A 21,552-nucleotide genomic window follows, 5' to 3' on the forward strand; every position below is an offset into this window, starting at 1 on the left:
TTCTGCAACCCCCTATCTCCACCCACTGCTTTGTATTTATTTGTTGGTTATTTTAAGTCTAACACTCTTTTAGTTTAATACTAAAACCCTGATTAAAAAAACAAAACAAAACATTTATTCTTTAACCAACTTCCATTTGTATGTAAAGTATGCTAACCCAAACTGTATGATGTGGAAAAAGATGGAAAGAACTATTCGCTAATAACCTGCCAGGTAAACACTCATATATATTAAATCCATCCGCTGAGACGTGCAAATGGGATTTTCTGGTTACTATGGGTTATTCTGGGCATGGCGGTATTGATCAGAAAAACATAGCTCAGGCTTTCATCAGGCTAAGCCCACATTTAATACACTTGTGTCACTAACAACTGCTGATGGGAGAGAAAGTGACAACACCTGATATATGACACCCGTCTGTCCTCGTCCGATTGTTAAGTCCCAGCTCAGAGGAAGAACAAAGTAGTGTCTATGTGCATCCTTTTTGGCCCACTTTGCAGTTAAGGGAAATGACAGTGCCCACGTTCCTGTTTTAAGAGAGTTTTGGCAGTTGCTGTAGATATAAAGATTGTTTTATGGACATTCTAAAGACAAGCATTCACGACTACAATGAAAGGAAATCTATCAAGACAAAAACTAGCAAAAGTATCGGCGCAGGCAATAGAACTATTCCAACAAGAACATAATTGAAACCTGGCTATGTGTCGTAACGGTTAGTGCGGGTGCGGACCAAGACATCATGACACTATGTATATTTTGGTCTTGCTATTTCAAAAAGCAGAAAAAAAAAAAAATCTGATGAAACTGCATTAGTGACTCAAGGGGTCACCGTAAGTACAAGGTTGGCTGAATTGTTTTCTTAACGGTTAGATCCAAATTTTCTAAATGTTTGCTCAACTTGGCCCATGAAAGAATGTGTACTTTTGAGGAGAAGAATTAAAATACCATTGCACAATAGAATAAAAGCTTAAAGCATAAAGTATCTCTGTTCTCAAGAGACAGGTGAAATAACAAAAGCTTCTATCCATAAGTGCTGCTTAAACATGAACTTGAGTGGAGATGTAAACGACTCAGCAGCTACAACAGTATAAATGTGCACGGTTGGGTGGAATGGTTTGATAACGGTCACAATTTCCAAAAGGTTCGCTAAACTTGGCCCAAGGAAGATTTGGAGATACTGAAAAGAGCAGAATAATGGTGTTGATGATGTTTCTCTTGTCAATTTTCTGATGATTATTTAATTTTTGATTTGTTGGCTGGAGATTCTTCATTCTCAAGTAGGGAATGAATTCTTAACTGTGTGTATAAGCGCGCTTTAAGATGAACCCAGAGACCTCGAGACAGAGCGGAGACCAGAGAATAGACTTTCTGCAAAATGTTTATCTAAAAGTTACAGTTTATGTTCGCCATGTGGTTCTAATTATTAAAGTCTAAGAGAGTTGTACTCACATGAATCGGATCAGTCTGGTGTTTGTGACAGAATTTTAAAAAGAAAAAAACACGCACACAAACACATTCCTTAAACCAACAGTAGCTAGGAGGTAGACAGGATCCACACAGCACGATCCCATCAAACACTTCTCCTGCTTTGTAGTGGAAATTCGGGCTTTGGGACTTTTTCATTCATGGCAAAACAATGACATTAAGTTATATCTGCACCGGTGCAAGTAGCTGATTCATGGAGAGTAACACTGATGAGTATGGCATGGCTCGCACACACTCTCTTTTCACTTCTGGCCACTTAAGGGTTGACAGCACAAAAAGAAGAAGGTGAGCGGCGAAGTTGCAAGCGCAGGGCTAACCTTAAAAGTGCTCCGAAAGCCATTAAAAAACTCAACTGAAAAGAAATGAAAGCCAGGCAAAAGCAGAGGTGACACTAGTTCTTACAGAGACAAAAACGCCGGGCTCTTTGAAATTAATGCAACCGATTCTTAAAAATAGTCTGCGGGGAAGAAACACACTCGGTTATTATTGATAGGGACGTGCTGTGGTCATGGCTGTGCACGTTTTTCTGTTTCCGCTTCATTTACAAATGGGTATAAATCTACAGAAACAAAGTGGTATGAGAAACAATAGAAGCTACAGAGTCATTCATCTACTAGTGATGGGACTTCCGGCTCCATTGTGTGATCCGAATCTTTTGGATCTGTTCGTTTCAAAGAGCTGTTCAAAAGACCGGCTCTTTTACCATTTATTTATGTGACAGAAGCCAATGTGAGAGCTCATTTTATCAACAAACTAATCACAGAAACAATCAAAGCCTCGATGTGTTTAAAACGGTTCAAACTGAGAGTAGGAGTGTTTACCCTTTGAAATGATGAAAATCCCACCCCCAAAGAGTTGCACTACGAAGAAACGACAAAAATGACCAAAAAACAGTAACTGTAAGATCAGGAAAAGTTTCTTTAAAATGAGTTCCGGTGACAAGAAAAGTAAAACTCCAAGATAAATTATAACTTTGACTCAAAATACATAAGAAAGTTTGCAGAACTGTTTTTGTTTATGAAGCTTTGGCCCTTTTTTAATGTGTAATTTAGACATGTTTTGGCCCTTGTTGACATTATGGTTGCTAGGGAACAGTTTTAGTATGACCTCTACATATGTCACATCTGCACATCCAACCAGGAAGTAAACATGATAAACTTTTACTTGAGCTGTCATATGACTTTAATCAAATCTTATTATTACAAAAAAAAAAAAAAAAAAAAAAAAAAAAAAAAAAGTTAAAAAAGTAAATAAACAAATAAGTAAATCAATAAAAAATATAATAATAATAATAATAATAATAAAAAAATAATAATAATAATACAATTGTATAAAAGTTCCTAATATGTTGTTGTTGTTTTTTTCAAAGCTCTCACTCATGTCGGCACGGTGACTGAGTGCCATCACTCATGTCTCACAGCAAGAAGGTTGGTTCGATCCCCGGGTCACCAGGCCTTTCTGTGTGGAGTTTTTCATGTTTCTCCCCGTGTCTGGATGGGTTTCCTCCGGGTACTCCGGTTTCCCCCATCAACCAAAACATGAACGCCCTTCGAGACAACTGTTGTTGTGATTTTGGGCGTTACAAAAATAAATGAATTGAATTGAATTGAATTGAATTGAATTGAATGTCGCCTGCTCTGCTGCAGTATAAAAATGCACACAAATTAGAAAGAAAAAGATTTGGTTCTTTAAAAAAATTAGATCCCGTTCCAACTGTTGACATAAAGAATCCGTTGAAAAGAGCCGTTCGCGAACATCAAAACGCTAATCTCTGCTTGCGTGACACATTTTAGAATCATCTAAATCTACATTATATTGTCAAAGAAAAACGGCCCAATCTTGAAATAAATAGGACCTGCGACTAAAACAAATAATAAAGCTAATTTTTTCCCTGACTGGCCAACTTAATTAGCAGTGAAAACTAACGGTTCTATACCAAGAAGTAACACTGTGGTATATGTTGTCGCAGCACCCATTGTTATGCAGGTTGAGCAGCCTAAACTGTTGCCGGGACATTGGTTCATATTTTTATCATCTCATAGTCTTCTGCTCCACGGTCCAAATTGCAGAAATATGTTATGGTGACACGAGCCTTTAAAGCCCGGAGCTTCTCCCCGCTGACATCTTTTGGCTGGCACTAAAAATAACTCCAAAAGGGTAATAATAAGCGTCAGTGGATTATGCTTGCTTGATGTATCTCCCCTATGCACTTCTTTGGCTACATCTTTCTACGCAGATTTCCTTGGAGGCTAATAGGTTTGTATGGAAAGGAGAGGATTAATGCTAGCCTAAAGGTGCGGGTCATCACAAATAGATCTGTACCTTAGGTAATCCATCCACTTCCCGGTTAACTGTCCGGTAAAGTGCTTAATGCTGTGGCCCCGGGAATAATATTTACTGCGGCGCTCCGTCTCATGTCGCTGAGCCCCGAAGGCCGCTTTAGGGTAGGTTACATTCAACTGAGTATTGATTATGCATAATCACAAGAATATGTCTCCCCTTGACTTTGCCTGGTGTCTTCTGTAAGGTCACTGCTGTAAATCTACTTGAAGCTAGAGCTAATGAAACAGCAAAGCTTAATATGGGCTCCAAGACCTCCATACATCTCATACAGACTGCATGAATGCTTCTGGAGATGTGATGTTCTACAAAATAACAGATTCGAGGATTTATTTTTTAAAGATATTTGTCAAAAAATATATTTGTAATAGGCTTGTTTCAAAAATCAATTAATTCAGATTCCATGACTAAAATGTCTTTTTGAGTAATGAAAGTTTAATCAATTTTAGGAAATCAAAAGTCAGTTCAGTGCAGAAGGTTGACTAGGAAAACATTTTTTAAAGCGAAACAAAACAAAAAAAAAATTAAACAAATCAAGAATTGTGAAGTAAAGAATGTTCAGAAAGAGAAAAGGTCACCCAGGGTTTTCCATCTGGTGAGAAGCCTATAGATCCCACTAATAAATGTGTTCCTTCCGAGCAGTTCTTAAGGGCCAGGATGAGTCAAGGTCATGTAAAAGCATTCCGGTGACATTAGAATAGAGATGGAGCGGAACGTCCTGATATCTAATATGTGCTGGCGCGTATATACCTTCTTACTGCAGTGCAATAAAAACTAACTGTGCTAACTTTAAAAGATTGGAGATTCATCTAGAGTTTAATTTAACAAGAGTACGTCGGGCTAGGGCTATATTCATAAAGCATCTGCGAGAAATGGGGAAGGCACAGTCTGAAGATCCTGTTCTGTTTATCTAGTCTCACGGTACAAAAGGGAAAGAATAATCCTCAAACCAACAAGAGAAACTGTGGTACAAATCCACATTCTGATTATAAATGCTTTGTGAGGGTTTTGTGCTACTGAAATCTATACTTTATTTATTTATTTATGGGATCCACAGCCGCCGCTATTCTTACAGTGGTCCACACCAAACACAATTTGCATCAGTAATACATTATATTTTACATTTCAAACATAACATAAAATAAACACATGTATCTGTAAATGTGGCGTCTTATTTTGTACAAAGAGGTTAAAAAACAAAGTAACACTGTACCTAATAACACTATGCAGAACATTTCAGAAAGTATTATTTTAATGACCTTTAAAACATGATTTTCTTTTCTATGCTAATAAATTCTGTAGGCAAAGTATTCCGCAGTTGCATGGCTCAATACAAAGCAGTTCTTTTCTGTTGGCAGTGCACATCCACCTCTCAGGGCATGTCTGGTTGGATAAAAATGTTTGTTTTGGCAGGAACACTGTTTGAAACAAGGCATTAGGTGTGTTTGTGTGAATTATGTTTCTAATAAACAGTTGCTGAACATTCTAATCTTCCTTTACCTGGCAGCCCTCCTAAAAGTTGATGCATTTTTGTAACACTTGTGTAGTAGTGGCATGTCAACACAGTACGAGCAGCTCTGTTTGAATCATTTGAAGTCTGTTGATGTATTTGGTTGTCGCACCATTGGGCAATAATCTAGAGAATAGTTTTTCTAATTAGAAGATATTTTCCTGCATATCTTCCATTTATTGATACACCCCTCACCATCCTATTGATGTTGTTGCCCATATGTTTGGTCCATTCTTTTGTTATCTAAAGTCATGCCCAAAAGCTTTGTCTCTTCAAACTGCTCCACAACAGCGCCACCTACTGTTAGACTTAAGATTGGTTTTGCCTTCTGCATATGTTTGGAAATTATATTAGTATATATATATATATATATATATATATATATATATATATATATATATATATATATATATATATATATATATATATATATATACTAAGTGCTAATTCAAACATAATGTCAAAATCACAATATAAACCCATAGACAGTATATTTAAATGGACATAGTTAACCTGCTAGCCGCCGTGTTCAAATGGGAAGTGATCATGGGCGCGCTTCCGGCTCCATCGACTCCAATTCATTTTACATTGGAAAACTGTCACCACTTTCTCTGTAACTGCTGCTGTCAGAGTCATCATTTTGGTCTTAAACCAGAGGTGCGGAGGGCAATCCTTGCTCTGGATTGGCTCTTTGGTTGCTTTGATACTCGTGGTTGGAATTCCAAATAAAGAGCTAACTCCAAATTTGTCCCTATAACCACTCCAGCCTCGATTAGCTTCATTTGACTGGAGCCAAACACTGTGGGTGACATCATACTCACTTAGTCCACTTCTTTACACAGTCTGTGTGTAAACCACTAAATTTAGCATAGACAGAGATGGGAATAGAGGAAATAAAGCATTTTTTTACTGAGTTATACAATTATCTGGCTGACAACACAAATTTAATTAAAACCTATTAAAATGAAGAAGATTTTAACGATATTTTTCTTTGCTCAGCTCAGATTCCATTATCTTTGGTCAAAGTAGTGGTGCTGCTGTTTTTAAAGTCTGACTGGTGAAGGGTTAGGATTAGGTTGTTCTCATTAAAACCCCTCTTGGGAATTAATTAGCCTAAATCCTGTATTAATAGAGCTCTAATACAGTGATATCCATGATTTTAGCTCAATCCTCGCAGCTAGCACTATTCCTTTGACTAGTGAAGGCTGTTTATTCCGGCTTATCCTACCTCTCCTTATCTGCAAACACCAGTAACATGCACTTTTATCACTGTTAAAATGAAGACATGGTTTTATTTTAAGGCATTTTGGAGTACTAATTAAATCTGCAGGGTAAAGGTCGGCTGTATATTGAAATGTCAAAAAAAAATATGATTATACTGTGACAACAACATATGCAGATTTTTAATAGCAGGTATACTGTATACTTTTATAGTAAAAAAAAAATGAAATTGAACAAATTGAATTTTCAGAGCTTTTAACCATGTTTTAGTTGTTTAATTTTCTCTTTTTTTCGAGACGGCATATTGCCAATCAATGCTCGTTTTCACTGCCACCAGCACACACCCACTGTGACGTACTTACTTCATTCTTCGGATTTATTGTCTTAATCAGTGATATGCGTAGGGTATGGCAGTGCTGCATAGTCATTTTGGTGCAAATACAACCCCAATCCTATGTTGGGACGCTGTGTAAAACTTAAAAATACAGAATATAATTATTTGCAAATCCTTTTCAACCTATACTGAACTGAATAAACACGATATTTGATGTTTGCAACATGTTCCAATAAAGCTGGGACAGGGACATGTTTACCACTGTGTTACATCACGAACACACCCCCAGACCATCACAGAGGCACGAACACACCCCCGGACCATCACAGAGGCACGAACACCCCCCCGGACCATCACAGAGGCACTAACACACCCCCGGACCATCACAGAGGCTTTTGAACTTTGCGCTAATAAAAATCCGGACAGTTCTTTTCCTCTTTGGCCCACAGGACACGACGTCCATGATTTCCAAAAACAATTTGAAATGTGGACTCGTCAGACCATAGCACACTTTTCCACTCCATGTCAGTCCATCTCAGATGAGCTCGAGCCCAGAAAAGCCGATGGTGTTTCTGGGTGTTGTTGATATTTGCCTTTCACGTTGCCTGGTACAGATTTAACCTGCACTTGGAGATGTAGCGACGAACTGTGTTAACTGACAATGGTTTCCTGGAGTGTTCCTGAGCCCATGTGGTAATATCCTTTACACAATCATGTCTGTTTTTAATACAGTACCACCTGAGGGGTCGAAGGTCATGGGCATTCAATGTTGGTTTTCAGCCTTGCCATTTACGTGCAAAGATTTCTCCAGATTCTCTGAATCTTATAATGATATTATGGATGTAGATGATGAAATCCCTAAATTCCTTGCAACTGTATGAAAAAACATTGAAAAACATTGTTTTTAGACTGTTGGACTATTTGCTCATGCAGTTGTTCACAAAGCGGTGAACCTCGCCCCATCTTTGCTTGTGAATGACTGAGCCCTTTGGGGATGCTTCTTTTATGCCCAATCATGACACTCACCTGTTTCCAATTAACATGTGGAATTTAAGCAGGTGGATTTTAAGCATTCCTCAACTTTCCCATTCTTTTGTTGCCTCTGTCCCAGCTTTATTGAAACGTATTGCAGGCATCAAATTGAAAATGAGTGAATATTTGCATTAAAAAAAAAAAAAAAAAAAAAAAAAAAATCATGTCTTTGTAGCAAAAGACGAAGTTTAAATCTGTACACAGACTCATGTCTTTGTAGTCTATTCTGCTCAATATAGGTTGAAAAGCATTTGCAAAGTGATTTGCAAATATGTATTTGTAATTTGTATTCTGTATTTTTTTGTTTTGTTTTACACAGCATCCCAACTTCATTGGAATTGGGGTTGTAAAAAAAAAAAAATAATCTGCTACTCGCTACTGTAATCTGCAGCTATCCATAGGCTGACACCTCATGGCTCTTTGCTGTGATGACATTTACGCCAATGTCAGCTCCCATTGGGCTGGATATTGGATATTTAAGACTGAAGTCTTAAATAAATGTGCAGTCTTAAATAAATGTGCAGGTTCTAACATAATGATCCACAGGTGTCATAGATTATAGCTACAGAGCAGACTCGAGCACAATAGGTCTTTAAAGACACGTCGTAGCACATTTTTTATGGACTCTCAAAATATCTTCTCTGGATACTGCCAAAAATATTCAAGTACTCATTTTTGTCAATATTGCCCTTCCTGCAGAGTCACTGCAAAAGCATTACTGTTAATTGTTCATGGTATCACGTCTGCTAAATTACCCCCTTTTGCCCGGATTAGAAACTCCATGCTTTTATAATGACTGCATAGAATAGTGACAGTAGCCTGGAGAAAGCTATTGTACACACAGAGCACATGAAACGTAGCAGGGCCTTGAAAGCTAATCACTTCAGATAGCTCCTCTTTTGACAAAGCCAGTGTTCATTTAGATAGATCATTGTGGCAGTGGTGACAGTAATATCTGATGGCATATAATGAAATGGCCAAGTTCACCAATCAGATAATACAGAGCAGAACCTTCCAAGTCTTTATAATTGATACATTTACTTGATGTGTTTGAGTGGACGTTACATGGACTTCAGTGAATTTTGAAGGTCTTGTTCATGATAATAAAAAAGACAAATTCAAACGTTTAATGAAATGAAAAAAAAAAAATATTCATAACTGCAGCAAAATTTCAAGAATGGTTAAGGTTACGAAGAATAAGGGAAAATTGTGCCAATTCATAGAAGAGATGAGGCAATAGAAAAGTATACGGAAGGGTCATAAAGCACGACTGGGTTTTGAAAGGATACTATTGCTGACGCACTGATCTCCTCTTTGTCGACGTGTTCTTGAGCAAAACACCAAATCAAAAGTTTCAAACGGTTGAATAAAATGTTTTTACTATGAAAAAATTCATATGCTGATGTGAGGGGATTTTTTAGATTGGTTCGATGATTGCTTTACAAGAGGTGAAAAAACAGGCCAATGTCACTAAATTTGAATATTATCAAAGTGAAATAATTTTGGTTCAGTTCAACAACAGGCATCAACAGACATTTTTGCATATTGAGCCAAAGTCTTGAGATCAAGGAATCAAATGTAAACACAAACTACTAACATGAGGGAAATGTTAAAAAACAAAAAACAAGCATTTCACACAAGGTTTTTAAGTTTGAATGAACTGTCTAAGATATTATGTATTAAATCTATGTACACACACTTGGCTATGGCATTTATCAACGTGCAACAAAACTATTACCCCTGCCTGAAGGTGTGTTACTTACAAAGCTCATTAGTAATTTAAGCACTTACATCCCGCTGGTGTAATCAGCAGAACTCCGCCACATCCTCACAATGCTATATATTTCAGTCAAAATTAATGGATTTTGACAAAAGTTGTTCATGTTTATGAGCTGTATAATTTAGTAGTTCTCAGTTGAAAATTTCATATTCAGCTCAATTTGCATTTAGGGTTGGCAAAGAAGAGAAAGGCTGTTTGAGGGACAGCTGTGGCCATATTTGAGCTTTTGCAGAAGGAAAAGCAGCTCTGAGCCAATTTCTCAGATGAAAAACACAAAGTGCTAAGCTACAGAGTAACTCTGACACGCAGCACCTGCTGTGGAGCCTTCCATTTAGATTACAGTTTCACTAGTCTCTGCAGCATTCATATTTGCAAGAATCACAGAGCTATTTACATTAGATTTCACATGTGCAGAGCCACTAGCAGCTCTGAGATAATGGTGAGCCAACACACAATTACCATATAATCTGATCTAATCACCTTTCTTATTCTTGTGACAGAATGTGTCCAGTTGCTGTGATGAACCATTTCCATCACCTGGATGTTAAGATCCTTTAGCAGTGATTTTACAGTAGCAGTTGGAGACCTGTAATCTGACTGTGCAAAGGAGCAGAATGTTAGCGTATGAAGCCTGAATTTGTATGCATGTGCCATCAGACTTCAAACGTGTGATCTACCGGTTGAACTCTACACTCCACTGGTTTATTAAAGGGCAGGGGCTGCCACGTGTCACTTTGAATCAGTCACTGATCCGGCTGGAGAAGGCAAACGAAAACAATCCTAGAATAGCACTATATTTTAATAGCACTAACTTTTGTCCTAATACCAATTAGATTATCTACTGATGATAGACTTTGTAAATGTGGCTTTTAAAAAGAGAATGTATAAAAAAAAGCGAACTAAGTGAGTGTGACGTCACCCACAGCGCTCAGCTCCCGTCAAATGAAGCTCATCGAGGCTGGAGCTGTTACCAGCAATTTGGAGCAGAGTTCCATATTTGTAATTCCGACTACGAGTATCATAGCAACCACAGATCCAAACTGGAGTGAGGCTGTTGAAGGTAACGCCCCTTCACACCTGTCCCGCTGGTTTAGCAGGGAGCGGGCAATGCTGTCACTCCTAACCTATTGCCAGCATTAGCAGGAGCAACCTAAGGGAAAGAAGGTGCCTCATTGGTCTGTTATTAATGTTCATATCATGATTTACAGACAAAATAGCCAAATAAAAACACGAGAATCTTGTAGCACAAATTAATACAAACATTTTAAGTCCATGCTCACTTCGTATTTGGAGCCAGCAGATTAGCTATGTCCATTTATATATATACAACCTACGCTCCTAAACAGCAAAAAAACATATGGCATCATGTCACAAACTAACCAACACAACTTCTACAGCACATGTCACAAACACTGCTTTCTTGCATAGACCACAAAAGTACAAGCTTCCTGCCAGTATGTCAGCTCTCATGTCTGACAGTGTAAATGGCGCATCAACAGGTCAGCGAGCCGTGCTTCATAAACAACACTGGTGCAGGGACAGTAGGAGGAGGGGGGGGCAGGGGAATCTTCTGTCATGTTAACACCACAGTACAGATGCTGACAGCACACAGAGTCTTACAGTTACCCACAATGCACCAGAGATTCATACTCTGTCCTGGAGAGTGACACGCAGGCACATATAATCGCACATACATGCACAAATATTCACAGAAGGCAGCAGCACTGGAGATAAACAAACAAAGAAACGTATAGCTTCTTCCCTTGCAAAGCACTTGACGCTCTAAGTAGACAAAGAAACAAAGAACAGAAGGCTCACAGATGAGGTGGAAAATTGCAGGATGTAGACATGGACATTGCCACTCGGCTTACATTATGAAAACATTGTACAAATACACGAAATACATTAGAAAGGATAGTTTATTATGATATGTGTGTTAAAAGCTATTGTAGTAGAGCAAACCTAATTGCACATTTAATTCCAGTCAATCAAAAGTGTATAACTACTAAGAAAAACTCACTCAACCAATCGCAGTCACATGTTTATTACGGATCTGCATAATCAAGTTTACACTAATTTTAGACATAATTACATCCTGCTTTAGGCAACATTTTAATGGTAACTGAGGTGTTCCCGTTGTCCCACCAACCAACTTTATGTCTTATTTCACTGTATCCAGAAATCCTCCGTTTGGGCTACACTACCTGGGACCTTCTAAAAAAATAAAAAAATAAAAACAATCACATACCAGTAAGCAAATAAAAGTGAAGTATTGTTTCTATTACTATGAAGAGGCGAGGTCTCTCAGTTCTGCCATTTCAAAGAGTCAATGGGCCCCTTTCCACTATTAAACAGATGGGTTTACAATGAACAAAATGTAAAATTAACACTACATATCCACAGAAAACATAATATGGCCTCTTTAAGCTCTTTGCCCTGTGAAGCCAATTGCAGTGCTCACTGAAGCTTTAAATACCCACAAAAATCTATGACAATGTGACATCTGCTTCCCATTCTCTTTACGAAGAAGCAGAACCCATCTGCCCCTATATATCCTAAAGCAAACATAAGAATTAAATGATGTTGTCGACGTTTATGCAAAACAGTGGATTTTGGGTGCATCATCCGTCAGATTGTCCCTCATCTGCAAACAGCTGGGGCGAACCGAAAGGCCACTCAAATCAGTCAGTCTGAGGCTCATGACAGAGGCACAGACACTGCTGTCGCTGCTGACAGTAGTGGGGATGGGCCAGTATAAAAGGTTCCACAGGCTGCTTTGAATGGCTGATGAGGGGGGAAATAGGTGACTCATGCACAAAGACTGACCCAGTACAGACCAGGATGACCTAAAAAGAATGCTATGAACAGAAAAAGTCACTGTTTAACCCTAAGAGGAGGGATGTTAAAAGTTTGTAAATGTCAAAGATGGGAGCCCAATTAGCCACCATTATAAAGCTAAAGTCTACAGGAGCCAGGTTTTAGAAAAAAGATGAGTCACAGTGAATTAGTCAAAGATTCAATTAGATACCACTATAAAAGGATTTAAAAACCAATAGGCCAAAATGAAGGTGCAGTGGATGTGGCCATGGGTTTTAGAAAGATGAAAAATAAGGACTCATTCCATAGCAATTAACAATTCAAATCTAAATATTAAAGTTCTCAAAATGCAACGTATAACAGGAAGCTGAAACCCATGAATACTGAAATAATTTTGTTGATGATAGTTATGGATACAACAATGGCTTATTCAAAAAAAACTCAAATGGCCTTGTCGGGCTTATCAGAAAGGTTGGTTTATAAAATGAGCATTCACTTCCTTATAACTGAGTTTGAAACGAACAGTACAAATATAGCGCACAATTACATACAATTACCTCTGATGTGTATAATGGTGACTTGACGTGTAAATATAAAAGTTTTTTTTTTTCAGCTTCTATGTTAAGGAGATGTAAACGATTCCTGAGGTTCCCCTGATGATATGGGGAAAACTTATATAGAAAAAATTATAGTCTTTAACGAGAAACCCATCAAATGCAGCGGTACAGGTAGCTTTCCATTTGTTGGCCCACAAAATGTATTGACTTGTTGGCTTATAAAATAAAATCAAACATTAGACAAAGATTATAGTTTATAATTTCATAGTCCGTTTCTTTGTGTTTGAGTTTTGCAAATGACGATGATTGTTATCATGGGGTCGTGACTGAAAAAGGCTGAGAACTGCTGCCTTACACAACCGTGCTAAACTGCAGCAAAGGTGTGAGTAGGCATGTGCGTATTGGTGACGCAAGGTGTGAAGATCTGACAGGCTGGATCACCTCACGCGCAGATTTGGCTATTTTTAAAAGCTTACTTTTTCACACTACAAGATTCTTCGCGCAAATAAGAGACAATCATTTACAGAAGATTTTAATGGTGGTTCAAAAAGACACGTCACTCTCAGATTCATACTGTGCCCTGACCCCTGCAACTCATATAATTGAACATGCACATAATTATTTTATTTCTGACCTGCAAGATGAGCGCAGATAGTGGGGGTGGGACTATGTGTGTGTTGGTGCCCCCATGCATTATTGATGACTGACCTCCACCAGCTTGTTGGCATGTTCGCGGAACACCTGGGCGTACTCCTTGACCTCCTTCTCGTTTCCACTCTTCGCGGCCTCGATGAGCACCAGGAGCGGCACGTTGGTCTCCAAGAAGGAATCCGAGATGTGGTCCATCACCGCCTTCCTCAACTAGAACACACAGAAAGGTCATAGTATCAATACAAGTCCTGACAACAGTCTCGTTCAATTACACTGGGCGGTGATTACATGTCACGTACAATGGTAATGCCAGTGATGTAGGGATATAATGAGGTGACTGATATTGAGGAAGGCAAAGAAAAACTGAACTCTCGAAGGGAACAGAGTAAATTGCTTGTAAGGTGTCATTTTTCCCATAAGGCTGTTTTACTGGGCCAGACTTTGCGGTGTCTGTCTTTGTTTATGGAATCTTTTTTTTTACCAAACTGGCAGGGGACTGGTTGTTTTATAAGACAGTAAATGGAGCCTGATGTTACTCAGTAGTATATGTGATGAGATGCCAGAGGGGAACCGTATAGAAAGCACAATAGACAGGTCCTTCATCTTACACAAAGTGGGAGTTGGTCACATGAGACTAGTGATGGAGCAGACTAGAATACACTCTGGAGAAAAAAGGCACAGGGCCACAAATCAAGCTTCTCAACGCATTTGTATGGAGCACACCTTGAGGTCCAAAAGATGCAGTCTTGTATTTTAGTTTGTGTTTTAGATTTTATATATATATATATATATATATATATATATATATATATATATATATATATATATATATATATATATATTCATTTTGATAGACCAAACCAAACATCCAAAACCAAAAAAAACGTGTAACGTGTACATAATTATTTTGCATAAAGTTGACATAGTGTACTGAACAGTGTGTTTTTAATACATCGTTATATAGAAGTACACTAAGGGAATACTGATTTGACTTTTGATACTGAATTGAAGCCAAAGCTAGCAGCTAGCGGTAAATTTGTTCCATGTTCAGAATACCAAGATGTCACAGCAACCAAAGAGCCAATCAGGAATGAAGTTGTTGAAAGTACTCATGAGCACAGCAAAGTTCAATAGCTGGAGTCAAATCTGTTGGTGTCGACCTCAGGGGAAAGAAGTCACCTGATTGGTCTGTTATAATTGTTTGGATTTTGATTTAAGGACAAAATAGCCAACAGGATCTTGTAGAGCAGATTAAAACTAACTGTTTAAGATCAAAATAGCAAGCCTGATAGCAGCAGTTACAGAGAGAGGGACAAGTCTTCAATAGAAAGTGAATTGGAGCCAGACTTGATGGAACCAATTTGCTCCATGCCTAGCTCCTATTGGAAGCGTGGTGGTTAGCAGATTGGCCATGTCCTGTTTATGTACAGTCCATGTACCACTGGCACCTATGTAACAACATATGGTTAACAAGGTAAAGGATAAAAGTAAAATGCCCATCAACACCTAAAATGAACAAGTGCTGTCAGAGAACATGTCAGTGTGTCTTAATACTTGTAACTGTTGACGTCTGTGTGTTTAATTAACACCACAGATGTGGCTAATTTCTTTGACTTTGAAAACCATCGTTTATAATTACATATAAAGCAAACACAACGGCCATATTTTTTAATTAAAACGGCCTAGGACAGGGGGAGGGGTAGAGAAGTCTATTAGCACTGACTGACATATTTGTTTAATATTAACAGGAGGGAAAAGTCATATAAAAGTCTGACAGACACACTTAAATAACCTGCAGCAATTAGAAACTTAATTGCCAGTGCAGGGAGAGAAAGAGAACAATGGTGAATTATGGGCTCCTGAGGGCAGATAATCCATCACTCCAGCCTGGGACGAGAGACTAGATTTGGCCAGTCTAGTGGACATGACAGCTCTGCAAATGCTGTAAACAACCCGGAGCCCGCACTCGGTCGGCAGCGCCACGGTTCCCCTGCTGATTTGTACCGATGCAAACGCCACAGAAACATCACGCCTCGCGCTTGTAACTGATAAGCATCGCCAAGTTCGAAATGACTATTGAGTCAGACACAACAGCCCGGCTATGTAGAAAATTGTGATTTTTTTTTTGTAATGCTTGACGAAGAGCAACACAGCGGATAGGTGCAGACTCGCGTAAGGTTGGCTGTCCATCAAAATGAGCAGGAAGAACGCAAGCCTTCTGGTAGGTACATCATGGTCCATGCAACTATAGCTTGTCTCAAGCTGTGTGTGTGCGGTAGTGTGTCTTGTGGTGCATGCAGAATACAAATGCTCAAATACAATGCTGAAATAATATCACAAAAGTTTTAGCAAAAATAAGCCACAGACTGAATACCAAATCAAACAAAGTACCTGCTCACTTGAAAGGGGACAGTATTATGTAAAAAAATGTATTTTAACGTTATAACAGTTTTACCTCATCATTAGCTTACTTAAAGTTGTATTTTGATTCATTTCTGCATGTATGAGCAATCTTGTATTGTCCTGGATTTAAGGCTTGAGTGCTCAGAAAAATTCAGTTTTCATCTACCACATAACCCCGCCCACTTCTCAGTACATACTTGTGATTGTGAACTATGACAATGTAGGGTTCAAAATTGTTATATGGCTATTTTTAAACAATAAATACATGTAATGAGCTCATTTCTATTGTTAAGCCATTTTAGATCAATTCTATTTAAATCATTAATATTTAAAATGAACAAATGTGAAACAATAATGTTTGTATGTTATAGTTCAAAACTAAATACTTGAAAAATGTTTTCTTGTAGTTTGAGTTTGCACTGGGTAAACACAAAAGTGAAAGCCCTGTGGAGCACAGAGCACATTTAGTTTAGTTGCAGAGGATGTAGTCAGTAGGAGTTGATGCCATATTGAGCAGCACACACATCATAAGTGTAAAACAGCGGAGGACGTGTGGATCTTTATGAATGAACAATGTTGAAAACCGTTTCCGATGCCGGCTTTCAGTGGCGAAATGATACAGACCAGTGATTTCCCAAGCCGCAGCCTCCCTCTCCTGCACCATCAGCATCCTAATGCCCACACACCACTCCTACAGACAAAAAAAAATAAAAAATCTATCTCGTTTCACGTCCTGCCTCCACCCCCACTGTCTGCGCGATGTATTTCACTAACACTTAAAGGAAATAGACCTGAGAATCCAGGGGCACTGCTCATTACAATTTAGTGGGACGGCTATTTGTCTCGTGGGGTCGTGCAGCGCCACAATGGAGCGCACTGTGAACGGACCACTTTGAGTTTTAATATTCCGACGCTGCCATTGAAGGCTCGGGACTCATTTGTGCTGCTACTTGGTGGGTTTTGAGGATGCTTGTGGCTTGCCGGCAACACGTAGTCGGGGGAGATGAGATGAATCACAGCAGTGGGCCAGTGCTGTCATGATGGATATACACAGGTACTGTAGATACCTGAAGAGAAAAACAAAAGGATGGGGCCAACAGAGCAGATTTTTCATGCCTTTGACTTAACGGTAGAGTTTCTTTTATGGTGTTCTGACAATTTCACGCATTTCAACTTGACTAAAAGCATAACTAGTCAATGGCATTTTCCTAGTTGAACAGTATCTAACAGGAGACAGAACACTTTATCTTCCCTTGTCGTATGGATAAGCCTAATAGTCCACATTAATCTGGGCTATCTCACATTCAAGCCAGGTGCTATGCTAACCGGCTAACGTGCGGTTACCAGCATGGCGATAAGCCCAGCTGATGTTGATAAATGCGGGCTAGTTTGCGCCTCCTTCACGGGGTCGTCCTTCCCCATCACTGCGTGGTCTTATAGGGTTTGTTCACTTAGCTGGCAACACCTATCGTTCAGTAGTAAACTACACATTATTTCGCGGGCATGTCTTATTGGGCATGTCTTACGGGTTTATTTAAAAGTGGTTTCAATCTTAGGAAACAGACCAGTAATATCAATTAAATATATATAAAAAAATCAAACAAATTGAATCATTTAGAAGAACAAGCACCAGTGAAAATAATGCACGATGAATTCTAGTTAAAACGTCAGGCATAAATATATAACTCTTAATCTTGACTAATTAGAAATCACATCTGGAGAATTGAAACATAGTATTGCATTCATCATTTACTGCATTCAGAGTAGAACTGCAAAGTGTGCATCTTTATTTCTTACTTCCATCCTGTTGACATTAGTTGAATTACCCCCACTGTATTCCTCCTTTTCGACATTTATAAAGAAACTGTAAAGATGATCAATGAGTGTGCCAAAACAAATATAGCCCTGTTTCTCCATCAGGACGTTTCAAGAGTCTTCAAAAATAAATATTCATTTGACATGTTTGTTCAGTGCACCTGCTGTGTTCCATGTGACACCTGCCTGGTCTCAAAAACAGATGCGTTGGGGGAAGAACTCAGCTGGAAATGAGCAGTAAATATATGTTCAAAGACAACTGGCTACATATGCTGATGTTCTATTGTTGCACCGTCGAAACATGACACACACTGAGATGAATTCCCCCTTTGACGGCTTGTTCGTGATACTGTGTGAAGCAAAAGGGGCTGGGGAACTAGGCAGACTTGGGAAAATATTTACAGTTGCTTGTGTTGTGATTCTAAACGCATAGCGGTAGGTACCTTCGGGTCAGCTCTGCAAAGTTTCTTATTAAAATGTCAAGAGCAATCACGGTCTAAAACGGTCGGGAGTCACGGCTGAGGGGAAACAGCCTGGGCAAATCAAAAATTAAGTAATAGCTCTTCTATATTATATCTATCAATGGGCAGGGGAAGATTAGTGAGTGGCGAACGAAGGGATGAAAAGAGGAGATGAGAGACGGTTGATCTCCAGGCGATTGGGGGGAAAAAACTAAACAAAAACATCTGATCTCGTATCCAAGAGCTTTCACTTAATGCGGTGTGGAAAATAAAGGGGCGCAGCATTCGAGTGTTTACATCCTCAAAGGCATGAGAACATAGGCACGGAAGCATTACTCACCGCAGAATCCCGGGCAGTTCGCTCCCAGTAATTGGTCGGTTGTATTAATCATAAAAGGCATTTTGTTACTGATTGCGAAAATAAAAAAGAGCATGTTGATGTGGAATGTCTCCTAGCTATAAACATACTTCTGCATTTAGACTGATCTGCGCTCTGCTACTAGGTCAGAGACTGGCTTTGTATGGGATTTAAATATGCCAGTGAACAATGTAACAGTGAGGATTTCTCAACAATTAGAACTCATGAATAACTTAACTTTGAAGTTTTGACTTGGATGCATCCCGAATATAATATTTATAACAGTGTAAAACAGTACAGAGAATATGTATATTAGGTATGTAGTAAATTCAATGACTTCTACTCATGGCGGCAAGGTGATGTGATGTGTTGTATGCCACATTTTTAAATTATTGAGAAATATTTTAGCCAAACGTACACAATAATGAATAGTAGTAGACCTAGACCTACAACATTCACCTTGTACTAAGCGGACATAATATCTCAGCTAGAGACCCGAGTTCAGAGCCATAACCACAGACTGTATGAAAAAGAGGACTAAGTGAGTGTGACGTCACCCACAGCGTTAAAGCTACAGTCAAATGAAGCTCGTCGCGGCTAGAGCAGTTATACGGATGCAACTGGAGCCGAGTTCATATTTGGAATTTCGTGAGTATCATACCGTGAGAATCAAAGCAACCAAAGAGCTCCTCCGGCTGTTGACTATAACGACACTGACGAAGATTAGCGACACCGTCAATTAAACCTGTTGCTAACGCTAGCAGGAGCAACCTCGGGGAAAGAAGGTACGGATTTGTTATTAATGTTCATATCTTGATTTATGGTATTGTAGTGAAATAAAAATACCTGGATCATGTAAAGCAGGTTAATACGAACATTTTAAGAAGTTACGCAGAGAGGGGCAACAGTCTTTCAGAAATTGAACTGGACCTAGAGGCGACGGAGCTGGAAGTGCACCTATGCTCACTTTCTATTTGGAACACGGGTTAGCTGTGTATCTGTGTCGTCTATGGCCATAACTCAGTCTCATATTTCTTCTACAGTTCCAGTCACAAGTGAACCTTTTAGTTTGAGCTGACAGATCAGAGCAGAGTGTAACACTATATCAAGTGTATACCAGCCTGGTCATTTACTGTCCAAAAGGGCAAGTATAGGGTGAAATGTTTGTCACCTACAGTGTGGCGGAGATGGTATTTCTCACAGCGAACAAAGAATACACTGGACTTGTCCATGGGGTGATAGAAAGTCTGAAAATGCACGTATAAAAGGCTGCTCAAACATTATAGGTGTGCTATGTAACCTGTCACTATGAACATGTTGTTGCTTTGCCTTCAATGCACCACAGTATGACACTAAAATTATCTCCATGGGCACACCACCAGCAGTTACAGGTCAGACCTGGCGAGAGGCGACTACATGCACAGCAAGAATGAATGTTTTTCAAGGTATTATTATTATTATTATTGCTATGATTATGTATTTATTATTATTAATGTGTATTTATTTCATTTTATTTTTTTAAACAATATAAACACCAGTAACTGTATAAATGCAATGTAATGCCTTGAGCAAAGCATCAACATCTCTGGAAATAACCAGATCACATATCCCCCACCGGAAAAGTTACATAGTGCACCTTTAATGGAACACAGCGAATGAGTTTATCTAAAGAATATTAAAAATTAAAGAGTGAATTACACCCTACTTCCACTTGTCTCGTATTGACTGAATAAGCCTTGCCTACATAAAAAAAAATAAAAAACATACAAAATCTCCTTTCATTACAGCACTTTTCCAAATGTGTTGACTAAACCTCCCGAATCATCCCAAGTTATGATGTCTAAACCAACATTTACAGCTCAAAAGATGTGTGACAGCTGCTGCTCCTTAACTTGATAACCCCAACAATTAAAAACAGCTGTACCAATCAGGGCGCTAATGGCAGGAATGGAAATGGTTCCGACATCCTAAAGCTGAAATGTAGAGAGAGAGGGAAGAGAAAGAGAGGAGGAAAGAAGTTGGAGAGGATGTAAAAGCGCTGTGAGAGATCCCGGGATCCACCATCAGTCAAACGGGGCCCAGAGAGATGATCTGACAGATGCATCCATTAGTGACGGCGCAGTGGGGGGTAGAACACATGGCTTATTTCCAAACGTGGCCCTGGCTTCTTACTACAGAATGCTAATTAAAGAAAGGCATTAGGAATCCTCAGTATAGGCCTTCACCACGTGCTAATTTTACCTGAGGCGTTTCACATTTGATTACATTCAACTGTTTCTTATTTCAGCTTTGACTTTTTGTACGGTTTAGATCATCACTATTATTAATATGGCTTTTATTTAAACATTTCTTTGTGGATAATGGCCAGCGCAAATACAACTTTCAGCCAGTAATGAACCAAGAGAAAAATACGCGGTTACGATGGGCATCATTATGTTATTTTCAAAGTTCATGACAGAACCACATACTAAGTCAACACATGCACAAAGAGGGACAAATGCATCTACTGTTTTTTGCCATGATATAGGTGTTATATATTACATAATCTTTGTATTGAATGAGAGCTGTGGCGGTCAGTCTACATCTTGGTCCTAAGTGTTAGCAAGATTTGGTCTTGAAATAGACAGCCAGGTTAGACTTACAAGTCTGTGAAGTCAAGGAGGTAACCCATATCACTTTTATGTGCCCAGGGTGCTATCTGAGCCTCCAAAGCACCTGTTATGAGTAGAATTGCTGTGTATTTTATCAGATATTTCTGTCTCAGTGGTGAAAATCTCTTCACAAACAG

At 38.9% G+C, this 21,552-nt stretch overlaps 1 protein-coding gene across 1 annotated transcript in view; it reads right to left on the bottom strand.

Annotated features, from left to right (window-relative positions):
• ctnna2 (catenin (cadherin-associated protein), alpha 2) overlaps positions 1 to 21,552 on the bottom strand; it is a 212,933-nt gene that overhangs the window by 54,753 nt on the left and 136,628 nt on the right. Inside the window, exons 9-10 of the mRNA XM_033965687.2 lie at positions 13,785 to 13,937; positions 11,907 to 11,916 (exon numbers count right to left, since the gene is read on the bottom strand). Coding sequence (XP_033821578.1) covers positions 11,907 to 11,916; positions 13,785 to 13,937 — 163 coding nt within the window. The remainder of the gene's footprint in view (positions 1 to 11,906; positions 11,917 to 13,784; positions 13,938 to 21,552) is intronic.

The sequence above is a fragment of the Periophthalmus magnuspinnatus genome, chromosome 1, assembly GCF_009829125.3.
Source record: "Periophthalmus magnuspinnatus isolate fPerMag1 chromosome 1, fPerMag1.2.pri, whole genome shotgun sequence".
Taxonomy (NCBI): Eukaryota; Metazoa; Chordata; class Actinopteri; order Gobiiformes; family Gobiidae; genus Periophthalmus; species Periophthalmus magnuspinnatus.